Source organism: Bactrocera tryoni, chromosome 1 (assembly GCF_016617805.1).
Source record: "Bactrocera tryoni isolate S06 chromosome 1, CSIRO_BtryS06_freeze2, whole genome shotgun sequence".
NCBI lineage: Eukaryota > Metazoa > Arthropoda > Insecta > Diptera > Tephritidae > Bactrocera > Bactrocera tryoni.
This window is the reverse complement of record NC_052499.1, coordinates 19,327,236-19,347,961: the sequence shown is the minus strand read 5'-3', so window position 1 is coordinate 19,347,961 and position 20,726 is coordinate 19,327,236. Positions and strand designations below refer to the sequence as shown.

The 20,726-nt window shown below is 37.9% G+C and overlaps 2 protein-coding genes across 2 annotated transcripts; one reads left to right on the top strand and one right to left on the bottom strand.

Moving 5' to 3' along the window:
• Nucleotides 1-5,829: 5,829 nt before the first annotated feature.
• LOC120766643 (protein HGH1 homolog) lies at nt 5,830-7,579 on the bottom strand. Its single transcript, XM_040092263.1, has 6 exons — nt 7,283-7,579; nt 7,031-7,218; nt 6,743-6,962; nt 6,399-6,682; nt 6,112-6,329; nt 5,830-6,045 (listed from the first exon to the last, which is right to left on the bottom strand). Exons 1-6 carry the CDS (start codon nt 7,392-7,394, stop codon nt 5,937-5,939), a joined length of 1,131 nt encoding a protein of 376 aa, XP_039948197.1. The 5' UTR covers nt 7,395-7,579; the 3' UTR covers nt 5,830-5,936.
• Nucleotides 7,580-8,560: 981 nt separating this feature from the next.
• LOC120782512 (thiamine transporter 1-like) lies at nt 8,561-12,135 on the top strand. Its single transcript, XM_040114820.1, has 5 exons — nt 8,561-9,440; nt 9,528-9,610; nt 10,688-10,989; nt 11,048-11,624; nt 11,737-12,135. The coding sequence occupies exons 1-5, from the start codon at nt 9,315-9,317 to the stop codon at nt 11,990-11,992; spliced, it is 1,344 nt and encodes a 447-aa protein (XP_039970754.1). The 5' UTR covers nt 8,561-9,314; the 3' UTR covers nt 11,993-12,135.
• The last annotated feature ends 8,591 nt before the right edge of the window (nt 12,136-20,726 follow it).

The following is a 20,726-nucleotide window of genomic DNA, read 5'->3' as shown; positions in this document are numbered from 1 at the left end:
TGAACAAATTTGCCTAATAGTCTTTTCGCACAGGAGTTAATGGATCAATTAACGGGTATTTGCTCGATTAATGCGCCAATAGATTCGGCAAACAATATAAAAATATATTTTATTACAATTTTTCTTAATCGAATTCTGATTGGGTTGAAACTGGAATGCAATTCTGTGGGTTTTTGGCTCTGTTAAACTCTGCTGGTTGTTGTCCAAGCTTTAAATTCGGTTGTGTGCATTGATAAAATAGCAATCAGTTGAAGAATTTTAATCATTAGAGCAAATGGAAAGTGATACTGTGCTCAAGAAATATGGGGACATTTGAATTTAAACTGCGCGCGTCGAAGGATTTGGAGAACTATTTTTTTTTAGGTTGGTAGTACTGTCAGTCACATTTATGTCAAATTTAATGTCAAAATATTCATTAGTGTTTGAGATACGTGTCGTTTTGTGAGCTGCTAAAAGTGAGTTTTTCATTTTTTGCGATGTCGAAATTTGTTGAGCAAAGAATTTGCATTAAATTTTGTTTACGGAATCAATTTTCTGCTGCGGATACATTGAGGATGGTGCAGAAAGCCTTTGGTGATGAGGCTATGTCAAAAAAAAATTTTTACAAGTGGTATAGTGAGTTCCAAGCCGGCCGTGAACGTGTCGAAGACGAAGAGCGTCCAGGGCGACCATCAACCTCAACTGACGAAGCTCACGTTCAACAAATCAAAGATTTGGTGTTGAAAAACCGTCGATTAACAATTAGAGACCTTGCTGATGAAGTTGGCATATCGAAAGGCTCAGCCAATACCATTTTGAAGGATGTTTTGGGCCTCAAGCGCGTCAAATCTCGACTGGTACCGAAAACATTGAATTTTTTGGAAAAAAAGCGTCGCGTTGAAGTGTGTGAAACGATGCTTTCCGACTACCAGGGTATCATGAAACGCACTATAACTGGCGATGAGACTTGGATCTATGCTTACGACCCCGAAACAACCGATCAGTCGAGCGAATATCGTGCCAAAAGAGAGCCGAGACCAAAAAAATCGCCCCAAAGTCGCTCAAAAATCAAGGTCATGTTGACTGTTTTCTTCGATTATCGTGGTGTTGTGCATTATGAATTCCTTCCAACCGGTCAAACAGTCAACAAGGAATATTATTTGAACGTTATGCGTCGTTTGCGTAACACTATCTGCCTAAAAAGGCCGTAATTGTGGAAAGACAATTCTTGGTTTTTACGCCACGATAATGCTCCATCCCATACTGCCCTCGTAATTCGTGATCATTTCGCCAAAAACTCAAACCATATCGTTCCGCAACCACCGTATTTACCTGTTCTGGCGCCGTGCGACTTCTGGCTGTTCACAAGCTCAAAAGACCGCTCCGGGGACACCGTTTTTATACGATAGAGGAGATTCAAGCCGCAGCGAAGACGGAACCCGGAAAGTGACTACAACCAGTGTTTCGAAGATTGGAAAATCCGTTGGCATAAGTGCATTTCATCGGGAGGGGACTACTTTGAAGGAGATGAAATTGATTTGGAAGAATAAATAAAGAATTTTCAAAATAAATACAATGTCACCTTATTTTTTGGGCACAGTTATAGTCGTACGGTCTGACCGATCCTTACCAATGATCAATAGAATATCAAAGAACACCTGCATATTATATTTCAATCGGATAATTGAAAAACGGAGAAACCTAAGAAACTTCACCTTCAAAATTGCTGGCTCGAAACTGGTTTTAGACTCTTAGTCTCTTAAACAAACTTGTTCATAATCATCCCTAAGCCGACAAGGGTGATTTTTCCGTTTTTTTTTTTTTTGTGCTTCCTGTAAGTCAACCCGCTCTAATATTTAAATATATTTATACATATAGACCTATACTCACGTATATACGATATATATATTTGTATGTATACATTTACATGCTAACAAGAAGCTGATGACAGCGCAACATTCCGACTAAGAATAATACAAATTAGCCAAGCTCCCGCTGTGCTTACCATTGGCGCAATGTAGTCTTGCGGTCGTACAGATGGCTTGGCTCAGCGTAGCTTGGCACCAAAAATGTCACAATAGCAAATACACATAGTGGAAGCATTAAAAGCAGCAGCGCAAAGTGGAAGCAATGCTGTGCAACAACAACAAATAATATAATACAGAAAGTGAAAGTAAAGCAAAACAAGAAAAAAACGTTAACTTCGGCTGCACCGAAGCTAATGTACCCTTCACAGGTGCATTTCATTTAGTAACTATGTGTTTAGTTTCTATGGAAGCTATACGCTATAGTAATCCGATCTGAACAATTTCTTCGGAGATTACATTGTTGCCTTGGAAAATAACCTGTGCCAAGTTTCGTGAAGATACCACCTCAAATGCAAAAGTTTTCCATACCAGCACTAGATTCCGATCGTTCAGTTTATATGGCAGTTACATGCTTTGGTTAACCGATCTGAACAATTTTTTCTGAGATTACATTATTATCTTAGAAAATAACCTGTGCCAACTTTTGTGAAGATACATTGTAAAATGTGAAAGTTTTCCATACCAGCACTAGATTCCGATCGTTCAGTTTATATGGCAGCTATATGTTATAGTGGTCCGATATCGGCAGTTCCGACAAATGAGCAGCTTCTTCGAGAGAAAATGACGTTTGCAAAATTTCAAAACGATATCTTAAGAACTGAGGGACTAGTTCGTATATATGTGTATAGACGGACAGGCAGACAGACGGACATGGCTAAATCGACTCAGCTCAACATACTGATTTTATATATATACTTTATAGGGTCTCCGACACTTCTTTCTGGGTGTTATAAACTTCGTAACAAACTTAATATACCCTGTTCAAGGTATAAAAATGTACAGAAAGAGGGAAAAAAGTTTCGAAAAGCAAGCACAATGTGTCAAAGCGCAGACACACACGTGTGAAAGCTATGCTCCTCGCCAACCCGCCGACTTACTTACGGTACAAAACAGACGCTGTTTAAGCAGCTATTTATATTAAGCGTACCTACCTACCGACCACAACAATTTTTTGCTGCAGACAATTATTCACGCCAATTTACGCACATTGCCACTGTATTTTTAGTTGCTTTGCTTCAACTTTTCTCCACTCAAATTAAATTTCCATTGAATTTCGTTATATTTTTTCACATATTTTCTTCAATTGTCATATAACATGACACCTGCAGTGCTTTAAAAATTTTCTGCTTAACTTTTCTTGGCTTGTCACTCACTCCCGCCACCAGCCGCGAGACACACAGGAACGACGGTTCAGCTTTCGTTCGCTGCGAATACCGCAAATGGACTAATTTCTTTTAGTGAAAAGTAAAAAAGTAACACCCTTTTAGTATTTACCTTTCATTTGTTTTTTCCCCTTTTTCAATTATATTTCATTATGCGTGCGTATATGTGTGTGTTTGATTGTTGTAAACAATACTTGCGCATTGCCACCGCCTTTGTAATTTCCGTTGTTGTTTATACGCAAACACCGTGCATCCGGTAGGGGCGAAGCTTTTAACCCACAGAGCTTTAGCAGAGACACATACATACCTTAATGGACACAAGGTGTGCTGGATCGAGAATATTTTTAAGTTTTTTTTTAGATTATTAGAATATCAACAAATAGCTCTGGTGCATAGTTCCACAGAAAATTTACTGATACTGTTGAGTTCCAATATAATATAATATAAAAACCTTAATTCTGATTCTTATACACATTTTCGACTTCTTCACTGAGTTTCCGAATCAAGTTGGTTTCTGTTCTCATCTTCTTCTTTATTAGCGTCGACACTGCTTACGCGGTTATAGCTGACCTTAAAACAGCGCGCTAGTCGTCCTTCCTTTTCATTCTTTGGAGCCAAGGTCCATAAATCTTTCTTTCTCTCGAAAACTCGTAACACCGACTCATTTTTTTTACTTTTTAGTTTATAATACACGAGAAAAGGACTCGTAGAAGTGGCTCTAGGACGATTGGGCGCTGTAAGAGAGCCTGTCGGAGAGCCCTCTGCGGAAGCGTGTAAGGCTGCCGCGAGTCCTGACGGCTTAGGCGCATTCTAGCGAAAATCGCACTTCACTGGGGTATCTGAGAAAACAGATTTTGGTTGCACCGCGATCAGCAAGGAGTCGTTGTAACCACTTCTGGGTGCTCACTTTCCGTTGAACCATTTCGTTGATGAGATGCAACTGGGGGAGCTTCAAGAAGGCTGTATATTTTTCTTTGACCTTTTGGATGAATGTCACCTTACGCGTATTCGCGCACAATTAAGGTGTCATTCAGCTGGCCCCCATTCACGTGAACTGCGTTAAGTTAGGCCATGTGCCGAGGACCTAGAGACTGATTAAGGTTGCGTTTATACCGAAGGCCGAAAGAGATTTCAAGCCTGGTTTCCTTTTTCAACGTTGGAGAGATTCATGAATCTGCCGGAAACGCTGGTTAAAACCCTCGATAAGTTTGGGGTGGTATCGGACCTCAAGCATCTCATACTTAAATAGTCTTCTTTGCGACAGGACGGTCGTGGCGGAATGCGGCATTGCATAGATATCCCGGAAGGTTCTTAGGGGAACCTCGAACCTCGACCCTCACTAATTTGGATCTTAGTAGTTAACGAACTCGAGAAATGATTTGTCGGCTGATAGCCTACGCTGACGACGTTGTTCTTATGGAAAAATGAAAATTCCTATATAACGTGTAAGAGCTAACAGAAGGGTACTTCAATGTGGTAACCAACTGAGCGAATAGAAGCGGTTTAGCCGTCCACTCAAGTAAAACTGAAATGGTTTTATTTACTAGAAGGTGTAAGATCCCAAACGTGCCTCTCTTCTGATTCGGGCGTTCACGTCTTCAATTTGCTGACTAGGTGAAATACCTAGAGGTTATTCGTGATAGAAAACTTTAATGGAGGAGCTAGGAAGGCATCGGTTGCTTAAAAATATGGCTTTGGAGGAGCTATAGGGGAAATCTGAGATGAAGTGATTGTTCAAGCCACGCTATATTCGTTTGGTGGAAGGCGCTCGAAAAGGACTACACCAACAATAGCACTTAATGCCATTTGCAATACAGCATCCGTGGACATTGCCTGTAGGTGTGTGGCTGCGAAGTGTGAACTTTGGCTCAGTGAAGCTGGGTACATAAAGGAGTCCGAACAAGGACGCGCTGAAATTCTTTCCTTCTTCGACTGCAACCCTGGATATTTGGATCACTCCGGTGCAGAGGCTTTTTTTCTGCTCACGACCAGGGTTATGTAGATGGAGAGAAATCGCTGGAGAAGAGGCAGAGTAGAAAAGGTTGGAAGTTGATTGGTTTTTTCTCCGTAAATCCGTAGCTTTAAGCCACCGGTCCACTCTAGTATTTTTTCCGACATAAGTGCCTGTTAGACGTCCTGTCACGAATTCCTTGCCTTTTTACAGGAAGCTCGCTAACTGTGCGCTCAAGTCAGTCAAAGAGTGTCTGGCCTCACTAAAAATAGCACTTCATCATCAAACACGTATGTGTGTGTGGTCACGGCGGAATCGCTGGTTGCAGTTGCCGTAGATTATCTAGCTGGGTTGGAATTCCACTGGGGTCTTGCGTTCTAGCACTGAGCCAATAGACCCCGCGCAGGTCGATGACCAGTTTATGTGCAACTACGAGAAACGAAAGAGATCTACTGAACTACATGTTCTGAGCAAAGTTCATCTTGACGCAATTGTACGAGTTAATACTGGCGGTTACGCTTTAAATCTTGTCGGACACTAGTTTCAAAGTTGGGTGGAGTAGAGTAGGGTGACTTTGTCCTCTTTTGTCCAGCCTTGGAACTACTAAATCTAAACATTTCTTTATTTGAGACATGTAAACACCAAAACCTATTATTTGTACTTATTCTTTATTATCGACGAAAAATTATATGTATAACGCTTAAATTCCTTAGTGTTATGTAATATTATTTTATATTCACTCTGATTTAATGTAAATTATAAAAGATTCTCCATATATTCATTATCTTCTTTTACAAATTTTTCCGCAACATCAGTGGGCACTTGCACTTCTTTATAGTTATCTAAACCGATTTCCTCCTCTTTCCTGCATACGTAAAAAAATAGATATTTTTATTACAAATTTTACAAAATTATGCTGTACAAAAATTACTTGATTAGAATATCAACGACGTTTTCACATGCCAATAGACACTCGGCATCTTTGCCGAACTTCGCTTCCCATTTGTGGTATTCGCGCAATATTTCGTAGACGCCTTTAGAACGCAAAACTTCTCGATAACGCTTCGTTGCACATAGCTGTAGCAGTGACTCTAAAAGCATTTTGCGCAAATCAGGATCTTCCTCACGTGATTTCGTTTCAGGTAAATACTACAAGTGTAAAATAGAAATATTTTTATTTAATAAACTTATTAAATGAGCAATATGGATTTCACCCACTTGTAGTTCCAGAGGTAGTTTATCATTTTCTTCATCGGTGAACTCTTCAGGTCCGCACAGTGGATATAATATCGCATGTAATATGTCGTCCTTTTCGTTTAAAATAATATTATGGTAGACCGGATCGAAGCAAATATTTTTTAAAATACCTATTGTGCCACCACGACGAACAATATTTTCTTCATACGAAGCAAACGGTAATATCTTCTCGAGGAAATTATATTTGTCTTCACAAGCAATTTCACGACCTCTAGCAGTTTGTGTCAAATTACAAAATATAGCAGCTATAAATATAATTTATTTCGTAATTTGCATTTATGTATTGACATTTTGTCCACGCTTACCCAAATAATGCAGTTTCATATTTTGTTTGTTATAATCCAGTTTTGTAAAAGCTTCAAGTAATTTAGGTACCGTTGTGCTGTCCTTTTCCAATTCAACAATGATGTCTTCAACTAGTTTCTCACTACGTGTTAAATTGCTTAGCACCATTGTCCAGGGATCGGCTGTCTTTGAATTCTCATCGACTACTTCCTTAATTGCAGTTGCTATCAAAGGGAAAGCCTGTTGAGAATGTTTTAAATTAGATTAGCATATATTTTTTAAATAATTAAATTTCTTTACTTTCATACCGGATTTAGTGATTTTGCGATTTCAAACACCTTTATGGCGTCTTCTTCTTCTGCAGTTAGGTTAATGAGCGTTAATGCAGCATATTTGGCTATTTCATTAAATTTGTGGTCAACGAGATTAAAGACCGCCACCAGTACTTCATCATGTTGCAAGATTGCCTTTTTACCTTCAACTGAACCACTCAATGCTATAGAGAAAATGAGTTTAAATTTAAAAGTAATAAAAATATTTTTACTGTTCCGTAAACATACAGAGCACATGTGTAAGCGATATTGATATCAGGTCCTCTCTCTCCAGAGGATTCATAAAATTTACTATGTCTTTGAGCATGGCTGCATATGATACTGTTTCTTGATTCTCCATTTTATTTTATGTATTTTTTACAATGATTTTAATTAAACCTTAATGCAAGATATAAAAAACAACGTGCGACGTGCAGCAATTAATCTAAAAACATAAACAATAACAACACAGTGTTGCAAGTTTCGAGTTCTTCCCCAAATCCCTTCTTCTAAATTAAGTAAATTATTAAGTGTATAATTTGTTTAACTTAATTGTCTGCTTTTAAATCTTATCTTATTATTATTTTTTTTTTTTTGCTTTTGGAACGCTGTTATAAAAAAATCTAATATGGCCTCGAAAAACGTTTACATAGGGAAATACCCAATGCCCGTGCCTCCTTTATAAAGAAGCCACACTGCGATTTACTTTACTCAGCTGTGATCTACCTGAATATGTGCTGAATACAGAACTCAGGGTTGCTTTTTCTAAGTAGTGAAAATATCCGTAGACTCAGACAAATATTCAAAAATATCTGATTTCAGACGTAAAATCTTATTATGACGACCATCACACATTGAATATATATTTAGTTTTTTGAAATTTGATATTTTACGAATGACTGTTCTCCAGTATTTATCCGCGTGAGTTTTTACTATCTCTTTAAAGAAGGATTTTAAAATATGCTTTTGCTTTATTATTTGCTTAATTTTCTTTCTTTATTGCAACAAAACATCGCAAGGAGACCGAAGAAATGAATGTTTTGGAAGAAAACAAAATATAAGGAAGGTCTATAAACAACAGATACTATAAACCATTTATCAATATTGCGTATGAAGACGCTTTCCTAAAGGTATGGTTAGTAGCTATATGTCAATTAGTTCTGGTTAACTTAACCAAGACTTCTTCGTTTGGTAAAGTTCCCTTTTTTAACTCGTTTGTTTTGAGAAGCTGTTTAAATACAATTAGTTGGAATTTTTAGAATACATAAAAAACTTTAGTTGAACGGAATTCAATAATATTTGTCAGTTACTTCCAGTTTAAGAGAAAAATGAAGGAAAATGCTGGAGTCTCGCCACATGACATCCTTGGAAAGAAGTCCCTGGCGGAAAAGTAATAATTTGGGTATTTGTTTCCGGTATTTGGATGCATTATTGCTTCTTTATTTCCATTGGTTCGTTTGTAAAATATGAAGATATGGTAACACTAAGGATTTCTTAGGTTGCAGACGTTTTGTTATTGTGTGAATAAATTGTATTGAACAAATAGTTAAATAACTGCATATAGTTATATAAAATCGTATGTTAAATAGATTTAAAAATTTTAAATATAGAAAAAAGTTTTAATTTTAGAAAAGTTTAAAGTGTAATAACTAAAGAGAAAAATAATGTACTTAAGTTTATGAACCTTAAATATAAATGCATAAAAAACTATCAGCCCATATCCACTATAACCACGCATTAAGAGAATATGACTCTTTACTTTACCTAAAGCTAGTTGCCATTATAGAGGCACAATGGAGAAACACCGCGACCGTCGCACCGATTATCTAATTCATTTCTTCGAAGAAAAGTTCACTATAATCTAACAGCGTATAGATTAAGTTAAAATATTACCTTATTTATTCTATAAACAATTTCACCTACAAAATTTATTGCAAAAACTGAACGAGACTGGGGACTATATTTTAGTCTATCAGACAGTTGGCCAACTATAACCAAGCCAGCTTGAGAAGTTATCAAGTGACAAGTACTTAATATATGTATGTGAATCTGTTCAAATGTATGGTTAAAATGATTGTCGCCTTTAGTTGATAAATTACAAAACGGGCAATGTGACATTTCACATTCAACTCTTGACGTAAATGGTCGTCAAACGGCTGCATTCACTTTGGCTCAAAGAATCAACCGGTGCACGCTGTCGCTCGCCACACAATTTTTACGCGTATTTTAAAAATTGAGCGACGACAATCTTCTGATTGTCACATATCCACCACAAGTAATTATGAAAGAATGGTTCAGAATATCATGCTTATTATGCATTTGCGGCTTTGTACACGAAATTCGTCCTTCAGAGCCATATGTAACGGAATATTTGCTGAGCAGCAGACCAAATATAACCCAGGATGAGGTATTTACTTAATGCTCTTACTATAATAAATCATTCACGTCATTATAATAAACATATATGTATCTTTTTTCTCAATTCTATATCTAGCTCAGCCGTAAAGTGTACCCGGTGTCGACGTATTCTTATCTGGCGACACTTGTGCTAATGTTTATAGTCACTGATTTTCTGAGGTAAGTCAAAAATGTACATATGTGGGAAAACTGAAAAGTGTTTAATTTAAATTTCGAAAGAAATGCACTTGTCAGTATGAATTGCTGTTTAATCATTTGGTAATTGATTTTTTAATAGGAGTGCTATGTATATACTTCATAGTAAAATAACAAAAATTATGCAACGTTAACAATGTAACGCCGCATACATTCGGTTTTGTATGATATTTCGTTTTTTTTTATTCTATTTTGCCGCGTTTTTTCTTTTTATAATTTGAACCTTGTTAATATACGAAGTTTGTGACACTCAGAAAAAACCGTGTGCGACTATGAAATATATGCATCACTCAGCATTACGAGCTGAGTCGATTTTGCCATGCCCGTCTGTGGGAGTTATGTTAACTAATCTCTCAGTTTTTGATTTTGAACTGACATTTTACACACGGCCTTTCCAACAAAGAAGCTGCTTTCCCTCAAAGGAGAAGCACTATAGCATATATCCACCATACAAACTGACCGATCAAAATTCAGTTCTTATATGGAAGGAGTAACCTTATTTTTCATTATTTTGATGATGAACGCACTCAAAATAATTTTCTCGCAATTTAATCTCGTTTAAAATTTATGCAATTTGTTCAATATTTAATGTTTGATTAGAGACCATGTGCATATGTACATATGTGCTTGTATGTAAATAGCAACGAACAAAGTTATCTACTGCCTAACAAGACTCATAAAATGTTTCATTGGCAGTAATTTAACTTGTGAGGTGAATAAAAACAAAACGACAAATCTCTTTATCTCTTTAGGGGAAAAAACTAAATTTTATTACTATTTACTCAATAAATTGCTAAAGTATATACATATATACATAGGTATATAGATTTATAACTACACATTTTTATTCATATATTTTGTATTGTACTTACATTGCTGCATTCATCTACTTACATACATACATGTATGTACATGTAGTTGCATTTTATAATATTATATGTATGTTAATTACATTTCATTCACGTCACTTATACATGATATATACATGTAAAATTAAAAATATATTGTAATTTTTTGTTTTTTACTTTTCCATATACATAGGTACAAACCCTTGATTATTATGATGGGTGCTTGCGGTACAATAGTGTTCGCTATGTTGATCTGGACCACATCACTAACTGCTCTGCAAATAATTGAATTTTTCTACGGCCTTTATATGGCCTCTGAAGTGGCATATTACACATACATCTACGCTAAAGTGGATAAGGAATACTATCCTAAGGTCAGTGCCCATACACGTGCGGCCATGTTTCTGGGTAAACTAGTGGCAGGCTTTTCGGCACAGCTGCTCGTCAATTTGAAGCTTATGGATTACAAATCGTTAAATTACATAACATTCGGCAGTAAGTATGCAATGATAACACGATAAAACTTATACCTTAAATGTGTGCCTTTTTATAGCACAAATCTTTGGGACCTTGTGGGCCTTCGTTTTACCAAATGTGGATAGAAGTTTATATTTCCATCGGAAGAACTATTTTGATAGTATAGAACCAACGGCAGGTGTTAACTCATCATCTACGGAATTGCAAGATGCTAAATCAATTAGCAGTCAGAATAGAGAAAATATAATACCATTGGCACCTTTTAAGTTGCTCTGGTCACATTTCTATAATGCCTACAGCAATTTGAAGGTGGTACAATGGAGTATTTGGTATGCGGTCAGTTTGTGTGGTTATTTGCAAATCCTTACATATATACAAGTATTATGGATTGAAATTGAGCCGAATAAAGAGATTGCTTGGAATGGTGCAGTGGATGCCATATTAACATTATTAGCAGCGCTAATGGCTTTGGCAGCTGGTTACATACATGCTGGACGATTGAAGCCACTACAAAGTTTATTGGTTTTGTCCACTTTTGCCGCTATGGAGGGTGGCGCAGTTTTACTCTGTTGCTGGACGTCGAACATTTACGTCTCTTACGCTGCCTATATACTGTATGGAGCGCTTTATGCTTTTAGCATAACTGTAGCGAGGTAAGTTACTAATATCCATAAGCATATGTATGTGAAGAATATATTACATATGCTTTTTAATAATTTAAGAATATGCATAATTATTCATTTGTTTACTTTTTTTCATATTCAGCGCTGAAGTGGCACGTTATCTCGAAGAGGAAAGTTTTGGCTTAGTGTTCGGTGTAAACACTTTTATTGCGCTTGTATTTCAAACGCTACTAACAATAATTGTTGTTTCAAACTCTGGCCTATCTTTGGACACGCGTGGCCAGTATACTGTGTACGCATTTTACTATATCGTGGCTAGCGGTATTTACTTTATCTCTGTGGCTGTGGAGTATTTTATCAATAGACGTACAAAAAATCGCACAAATCTAGCTGAATAATTTTTTTGTGATATTTATTAAAAAAAAATGTTAACTAATATAGTTAGTGAATCGTAGATCTAAAGTGATAGTTTAAACATTTTAAAACTTTGTTTCGATTTTTTTAAGTATTTAAAATATATGTATATTGTTTGCAAAACGAAGCACCGTTTTTCTGCTTTAGACTTAAAGAGACAGCGGATGCGCCGGCTAGGTCATGTTGTCCGGATGGAATCAGAGGAAGAGGAAATCCTCCACTCCATTAAAGAGATCAGAAGAAGAAGGACCTGGCTGCACATGCTATTTCGAATTGACGTTAAATAGCGAAAAGAAAAAACGTCTACACCAGTAAAGAAGACTACTTAAAACAAAAAAATTAGAAATTCAAAACATAAACGGAAAACCCTAACATGCTCTCATACTCAAATGTCTATTATGTTAATTTACGACTTGCCGCAACAAAAGTCTTCGTGTGTGAACGACATAAGTACTCATACAAATGCATATTAAGAAAAAAATTTATCTTCCCCCAACAACAGCACGAATCTGTGGGCATGATGTAATTAATTAACAAAGCGTGCAAAATAAATTAAATTGTTTTTAATATTTCATTGATTTTCTATAGACAGAACGATCCATTGATTGAATTAGAGTGGAGAAAGAGAGGCAGCGGTAGGTTGTAACGCCATATGCTAATGTTTGTTGTTGTTGTAGAATGTTGCTAAGTGGAAATTCTTGACTAAATAATATACCCTTGTGTCCCGCTTACGTAGAACCGACTGTCATGAGTATGACTTCCCTCAATTCAAATTTTATTTATCATATAGTCGACTGTCGTGGAATTTAAGCGAGGGGTTAGTGTTTCAAGGTAAAAAAAATACTTTTTTGCGAGTTGGATTGAGTAATTTTAATCGGAGCTTTTGCACATTATTGAGCACCCTTTTGACAATATAGGGTAATTTTTTTTGTCACGTTTTTATCAAACCAACTTTTTCAAAGTCCGAGTTCGCTGCGATTTCAAAACTACTTGACCGATTCATTGCAAACTTTGTAGACATTTTTGACATATAAAATACCGCCCCTATCGTTTAGTCAATGTTTGTTGCATTAAGATTGTTTTCCAATAACAAAATGGCGGAATTTTTAGTAGAAAATAACAGTTTACACTTTAAATGGCCGAAAAAAAAAATCTTATCAGAGATCGGTGGGGGAAAAACTGTTTTATTCTCAAGCCGTTCTGGGGGAAGCTCTGTTTCCGGCTTATGCTTCAATATTCCTGTCTTTGATACAAAGCCTGCTATGTTTCGCTTTATTGTACTATTTTATGCTGTTGTTGTTGGTGTAACGGGCACCTAATCCCCGTTAAGACGACAAGGATTAGATAAGTTATCGTCGACGTCATCCAACGGGAGGCTCAGGAAACGTGCCTTTTCGACGGGGTCGGGCCAAAGAAGAAGGGTGACAGATGAGTAGGGTTAACAGGGCATGCAAAGAGGTGGCTAGTGTCATGCGGGGATTTATTATATGTGAGGGTCTATTTTAGATAAGTAGGAGTTTAGCATGCTACAGTATCCAGGACAAAGTCTAGTTCGTTTTATAGATCGTTTTTCGGCCACCAAATTCCCATTTTGGGTATATTATAGCACCGTCTGCAGTGGCCGATTGTTGCAACCATTTTAGTTCGTCTCTGTGGAGAATATAACCTGTCTGAACCTTTCCAGAGTGTATTCTACCCAAACACATACATATCCCATACTAATGATGACAAGGTTGGCTGTTTTGCTTGGACTCGTTTCGGTTCGTCTTCGATTTTTGTGCCACAATTACTGACTTCCACCAAAAAGCATCGCATTGATATTTCCAAAACTGAAAAAAACGACGATTGAGGAGATAAAAACTGCATTGAAGGAGGAGCTAAAGAAGATCAGAAAAAAATGATATTTTAAGTGCTTTGGGGATTGAAAAAAACGCTGACAGAATTGCAATATATCTGGGGTGATTACTTTCAAGGGGACAAAATATATATTCATGACTTTTTGAACAAATCTCGTACTGTTCTCTTTTCAACTTCTTTGCCCTTCGGAACGATTGTTAACTTAGAAGTCTCGGTAATCTTCTCAGTGCATTCAGCGAGTTTTAACGGTTTTAAAATTAAACAAAGCAATTAACTGAAATATGTTAAATCGATTCACAAGAGTTGTTGAGATACTCTGATGTCTCTTTGATGCCAAACGTCGAATATTCCTTTTTGATGATATCGTCTTTCACCTCTGATAGATAGACGACTCGCCTGAGACAAGTTTTCGATGACTTCAGGAGCTACATGCATGATTTGTGCCACTCAAAAGTTGTGTTCGCGACAAAGTAGACTTCACGAAACGCTTAGAAGATCTACGCAGTTTCTCCTCCATTGTCTAGCCTTTGCACGACAGAGGCTGAAAAATCTCGGAAGGCTTACCTTCGGCAAACCCAAAACATTAGCCGACTCAACAAATTTGTGGGAGGCCTAAAACATTTCCTCGGTTTGCAATGGTCTTAGGTCCCATATATAGGAGCTTTTAAGTACCAAAACGGATCGGCGTTCTTAGCTGTACATGGGGATCTCTGTTAGGCACGACCTCTTAAACTAAGCTGATCTGCCTCTGCTCTTCTTTTCTATAGTTATGGCAATTGCAAAGCAATACTAAAGCCTATAAAAAGCGCTAAGGAGGCCAAAAAGCCCTACCTCTCAACTATCGGGTGATTTTTTAAGAGCTTGATAACTTTTTTTAAAAAAAAAACGCATAAAATTTGCAAAATCTCATCGGTTCTTTATTTGAAACGTTAGATTGGTTCATGACATTTACTTTTTGAAGATAATTTCATTTAAATGTTCATTGACCGCGGCTGCGTCTTAGGTGGTCCATTCGGAAAGTCCAATTTTGGGCAACTTTTTCGAGCATTTCGGCCGGAATAGCCCGAATTTCTTCGGAAATGTTGTCTTCCAAAGCTGGAATAGTTGCTGGCTTATTTCTGTAGACTTTAGACTTGACGTAGCCCCACAAAAAATAGTCTAAAGGCGTTAAATCGCATGATCTTGGTGGCCAACTTACGGGTCCATTTCTTGAGATGAATTGTTCTCCGAAGTTTTCCCTCAAAATGGCCATAGAATCGCGAGCTGTGTGGCATGTAGCGCCATCTTGTTGAAACCACATGTCAACCAAGTTCAGTTCTTCCATTTTTGGCAACAAAAAGTTTGTTAGCATCGAACGATAGCGATCGCCATTCACCGTAACGTTGCGTCCAACAGCATCTTTGAAAAATACGGTCCAATGATTCCACCAGCGTACAAACCACACCAAACAGTGCATTTTTCGGGATGCATGGGCAGTTGGCCACCAAGATCATGCGATTTAACGCCTTTAGACTATTTTTTGTGGGGCTACGTCAAGTCTAAAGTCTACAGAAATAAGCCAGCAACTATTCCAGCTTTGGAAGACAACATTTCCGAAGAAATTCGGGCTATTCCGGCCGAAATGCTCGAAAAAGTTGCCCAAAATTGGACTTTCCGAATGGACCACCTAAGACGCAGCCGCGGTCAACATTTAAATGAAATTATCTTCAAAAAGTAAATGTCATGAACCAATCTAACGTTTCAAATAAAGAACCGATGAGATTTTGCAAATTTTATGCGTTTTTTTTTTTAAAAAAGTTATCAAGCTCTTAAAAAATCACCCGATATTAACTCAAAAGCATGAAAAACTGCGTGACTATTTGGTTATTTGTCGAGCCCTAAGGAGTTTACGCTAATCGCCATATGAGACCTGCCAGGGAGTAGCTCATAAATATACTATGTTTGTATGTACGTATATTAATTTGTATATACATACATACATACATATATGTCTTATTTATACAAATGCAACATTCGGCGCACCTCAATGCCCAAATCATTGAATCACCTATAATTTTCCATTCAATTGTCAAATATGACAAATGACAGCTTTATTGCTTGAAGTTATTTATGGTCCGTTATATTTTGCCAACAATAAAGAGCAAAACATTCCGAAGACTTAAAACATTTTAGTGCAAATAAAAAAGGCCAAACAACTTGCCGGCCGGCAGACCAGCGCCAAACCGTGAAGACAACAACGCCCAAGTGACAGTCACCAACTAATGACTTTAAGTTGCGTTGAACTTTCTTGAAATTCTACTTATTTTCGTCAAAAGCGCGTACTTTTTTGAGCAAATGCGTAATTGTGTTTAAAATCCATGAAATTTAATTGCCGATACTTAATCGTGTTGATTCCAATGAACACAACAACAATGTGCAAAGCAGTCAATTGTGCAAGCAGACGCTGCAGAAGATGCTGCCGAAGGCTGGGAGAGCTATGTGCGTAATCTCAGAGTGGGAGCAGCAATCCGAAATTAATTCGACAACAAATCAATGAGGCAAACAGTGTGTGGTTGCTTTCATTCAACTGTGGCGAGTCAATAAATTAATTAAAGCGCGACGAGATAAAAGTAAAATCAAGACACATGTAAGGAAGGAGTAAGTTCGGGTGTAACCGATTATTTTATACTTTGCCACTTGCAGCATAATTTTTAACAAATCTTGTCCACTATGAGCAAAAAATAATAAGACTTTGTTCATAATTTTAAAATTCTTGATTCATTTTTCAAAATCTATGTCGTCCCTCAAAGTTATCCCCCCATCCCCCATACACATACATACTATGTCAAGGTGTCTTCCAATCCTCGAAACAGTTGTTAAAGTCAATTTGCGGAATACTTTTCAATGTGGATAGCGATTCATTTTTAATGTCCTCAATTGACTTAAAAGAATTTTCCCGGAGCGGTGAGTTTGCTGAAAAGTCTGGAGTCACACGGAGCTAAATTTGACGAATACGGTGGTTGCGGCATGATATTTGTTGAAAATTTGGCGAAAAACTCACGAAGAATCAATACAGTATGCGACGGCGCATTATCGTGGTGCAAAAGCCAAGAGTTGTCGGGCCAAAATTTCGGTCTCTTTTTACTAACAGCTGAGCCAGAACACTCAAATAGTATTCCTTGTTGACAGTTTGGCCAGTCGGAAGGATTTCGGAGTGCACCATACCTTGATGATCGAAGAAAGCTGTCAACATAATCTTTATTTTTGACCTGCTTTAACGTGCTTTTTTTTCGGCTTCGGCGCACCTTTGCTATGATATTCGGCCGATTGATCGTCTATTTCCGGGTAGTAAGCATAGAACCAAAACTCATCGCCGGTAATAATGCGTTTCATGACATCCTGGTAGGCGGAAAACATTGTTTCACAGACGTTAACGCGACGCTGGTTTTCAAAAAAATTTAGTAATTTTGGAAGCCTACACTCGTCTTAGGTCCAAATGATCTTTCAAAATGGTTTTCACTGATCCTGATGATACTCCAACGATGGTGGTAAGATCTCTGACTGTTAATCGTTCATTCTCAAGCACCAATTTATTTACTTTATTGCTATGTCGATCATCAGCTGATGTTGATGGCCGTCTTCTACGTGGTCCGTCGTCGTTGCGTTCTCAACTCTTTGGAATTATTTACTCCAATAAAAATCACCTGCGCGCGACATCAATTATCACCGAGGCCCTTTTCCAATATTTTCAGTCATCGTAAAACTGGCCGAAAACACTTTATGTACTTCCGAAAGACAATGGAGGGGGCTATGGCGGCTAAATCAAGTTTTAGATCGATTTTATCCATTTTATGTATACTGTTACAAAAAAAGCACGATCTCTTAAAGGAACACGTGTATCAATAAGATATATTGATTTTTACTGAATGCACAGATAGACGGACAGACGGACAGACGGACGAACAGACAGACAGACATCCGGATTTCAACTCGTCTCGTCATCCTGTTCATTTATATATATATAAACCTATATCTAACTCGTTTAGCTTTAGTTGATATAAACAACCGTTAGGTATACAAAACTATTATACTATATAGCAACATGTTGCAAGAGTATAAAAACGTCAACCAGATTGCACCGAAGCACTAATACCCTTCACAGAGGAATTTATCACAACATAAAAAGGTATAAAAAGATCTGTATAGATCAGTTTGTATGGCAGCTATATGCTATTGTGGTCAAGTATGTTGTTGTTGTTGCGGCAGAAAGGGAAGTTTTTGTAATTGAAGTAATTTCGAGGAATGGTGCCCTGTTGACAGTCTTGGCTGGATAAAAATCCAGCTCCGTTCCGGTTACTTAGATCCGATTGTCGTGGGAAGTCCACTCTGTTCCGTATCAGTGATTCCGACTGGGCAGGTTTCTGAGCAGCAGCTTCTTGGAGAAAAGAAAAAGAAAGATACGTGCAAAGTTTCAGATCGATAACTCAAAAATTACTAGTCCCTCAGTATGCGTCTATACCGGTAATGAACTGGCCGATGAGCTTGCCCGCTCTGCAGCATCCACCAGCATGGTAGGACCGGAACCTTTCATAGCGGTGGGTCCCCACACCCTAAAGGAACAGTTCCGCATTGATAAAGCAGTGGGTAGGGAGATACATTGGCAACACCTTCCAGGCTTGCGGCACTCAAAGTTGCTGATGAATGGTTATAACCTCAAAATGTTTAAAATCATAATCAATCGCCCAAGAGATAAGGACAGGCTACTGATCGCCTTCTACACCGGCCATTGCAAACTCAAGAAGCACTTATTCAACATGGGCCTAGCTTCTTGTGCAAATTGCCGGTTCTGCGATTTGGAACCCGAAACTCCAGAACACCTGCTAATGGACTGCACAGCAATCTGTAGACGCAGGACCAAGGCCCTTGGATCCATGTTTCTAAATAGGGATCACATCGCCTCAATAGCATCTAGCAGTATATTTTAATTCATCAATTTGCTGGGGCTAGCTGAGACGCTGTGAGTCAGGAGAGGGCACAATAGACCCTAGGTTGCGGTGCAATCCCCATTAATTTATCTATCTATCTATCTATGCGTCTATACAAATAGGCGGACATGACTAAGTCGACTCAGCTCATCACGCTGCTAATTCTGAAATACACTTTTAAGGGTCTTCGACGTTTCCTTATGGCTGTTACAAACTTTGAGGCAAACTTAATATACCGTGTTCAGGGTATACATACACTCATACGTACCTTACTGCCCGGGCATCTGTAAAAACCGAGCGCTGCAGCCTTCACCTTAAACAGAGTAAAACAGGGCGCTCCAATAGCGCTGAATGCAGAAGTGTGCAAACAACTACAACAAATGTCACAAAGAGCAACAATGCGCGGAATATTGATAGCAGTTGTTCGGTGGGTGCTTCCCGGCGCAAGAATAGTAACTTAAAAAGGCTGAAAAAGCACAATATTCTGTTTGAATGTATTAAAATTAAAATTTTTGCGGTTTTTTAGTTGTGCATTCCTGCATTACATAAGCTGATCGAAATCGGTGTGAAATGCTGAACATACATACATACATACGCTTATAAATATAATTAATTTTAAGAACAAGTGATTCATTAATTTGCGTTGTTGCAAATTGTTTAGTTTAGTGGATAATGAGAATAACGGCATATTTACTGTAAAACAATTAAGCGCAATTAACATATTTTAAATATAAAATATATTCTTTTATGGTTTCTGAGGTAAATCACACGAACTAGAATGCTTCAAAATTAATGTAAGTAAAGGCTAAGTTCAGATGGCACAAAGCTGTTATGGCCTAGGACATATTATGTAACCAGAAAAAGGTTAACTTCAGTTTCACCGAAGTAGTTCGATCCTAACAATTTGATTGGAGATAGTAGATAGTTGACCTGAACAATAGGTTCGGTAAGTTGACTGATTCCTCAGCATGGCGAGGGATCTCACTTAGACTCTTACGTCCTTTAAGAAGCCAAATGAAAAAAAAACTCCTGTAGTTGGATGTTGTTGTTGGAATAGGTACATAATCCCCGATTACATAAGTTGTTGTCGACGATATCCAACGGTAGGCTGTTTAGACGGGATCGGACAGATGATTAGGGTTAGAGGGCATGCAAAAAGGTGACCAGAGTCATGCGGGGACTCATTGCACGCTAGACATATTTTAGATATGTCGGGGTTCCTGTCCAGTTCTTACAACACCCGCTTAAAGAGCTGTTATTTCGAAGATCTAACCTCATTTAGATCGGTAAGTCGTGTAATTGGATCTCAGCTACCCGTAAAAATGCTCTGCACCTAACACAAATCAGCTTAAGTGGTTTATGTCTATATTTGCTATATCACCTGGATGTCTCGAAAGATGAGATCCACGATGTTTTTGTCTTGAACTGGTAAAGACGGAACATTCGAGAAGATAGTGTAGAGACAATTCTTTCTAATATTTTTCAATAAAGCTGATATAGCTGGCAACCAATAAGATAGTGACCAGTTAAAACTCTTACAACCATTGAAAGGTGGCCTAGCTGCGAGCGAAGAGTTCCCTAAACCTCTAACTATTTACCCTGAGCCAGAAGGGCCTACAACTGCTGTTAGCTGACTAGCAATCAATGTTGGAATGGCTGAGACCCAACAGTCCAGTAGTGAACCGCTAGAAGCCAATGGAGCTCTCGTCCGTTCTCATTCCGCAGATATTGAGACTGAAGTTGTACTTGTCCTAGTAGCAAGCTCATCAACCTTACTGTTTCCTACAATACCGCTGTGGCCAGGCATACAAACCAGTCTAAACATTATATAGCTCGATGCTAGAGATAAGGAACATAGTCATCGTTTCACTAGTATTAAGCGTACAGTAAGTGAACT

Bases quoted from the DNA above. Each gene is read 5' to 3' on its own strand.
- LOC120766643 (XM_040092263.1), bottom strand. From the start codon at position 7,394: ATGGAGAATCAAGAAACAGTATCATATGCAGCCATGCTCAAAGACATA. The intron at 6,963-7,030 runs GTATGAAAGTAA...CATTCTCAACAG, and splicing joins TCGCAAAATCACTAAATCCG to GCTTTCCCTTTGATAGCAAC. The intron at 6,046-6,111 runs GTAATTTTTGTA...TTACGTATGCAG, and splicing joins GTCGTTGATATTCTAATCAA to GAAAGAGGAGGAAATCGGTT.
- LOC120782512 (XM_040114820.1), top strand. From the start codon at position 9,315: ATGAAAGAATGGTTCAGAATATCATGCTTATTATGCATTTGCGGCTTT. The intron at 10,990-11,047 runs GTAAGTATGCAA...GCCTTTTTATAG, and splicing joins AAATTACATAACATTCGGCA to CACAAATCTTTGGGACCTTG. The intron at 11,625-11,736 runs GTAAGTTACTAA...TTTCATATTCAG, and splicing joins TTTAGCATAACTGTAGCGAG to CGCTGAAGTGGCACGTTATC.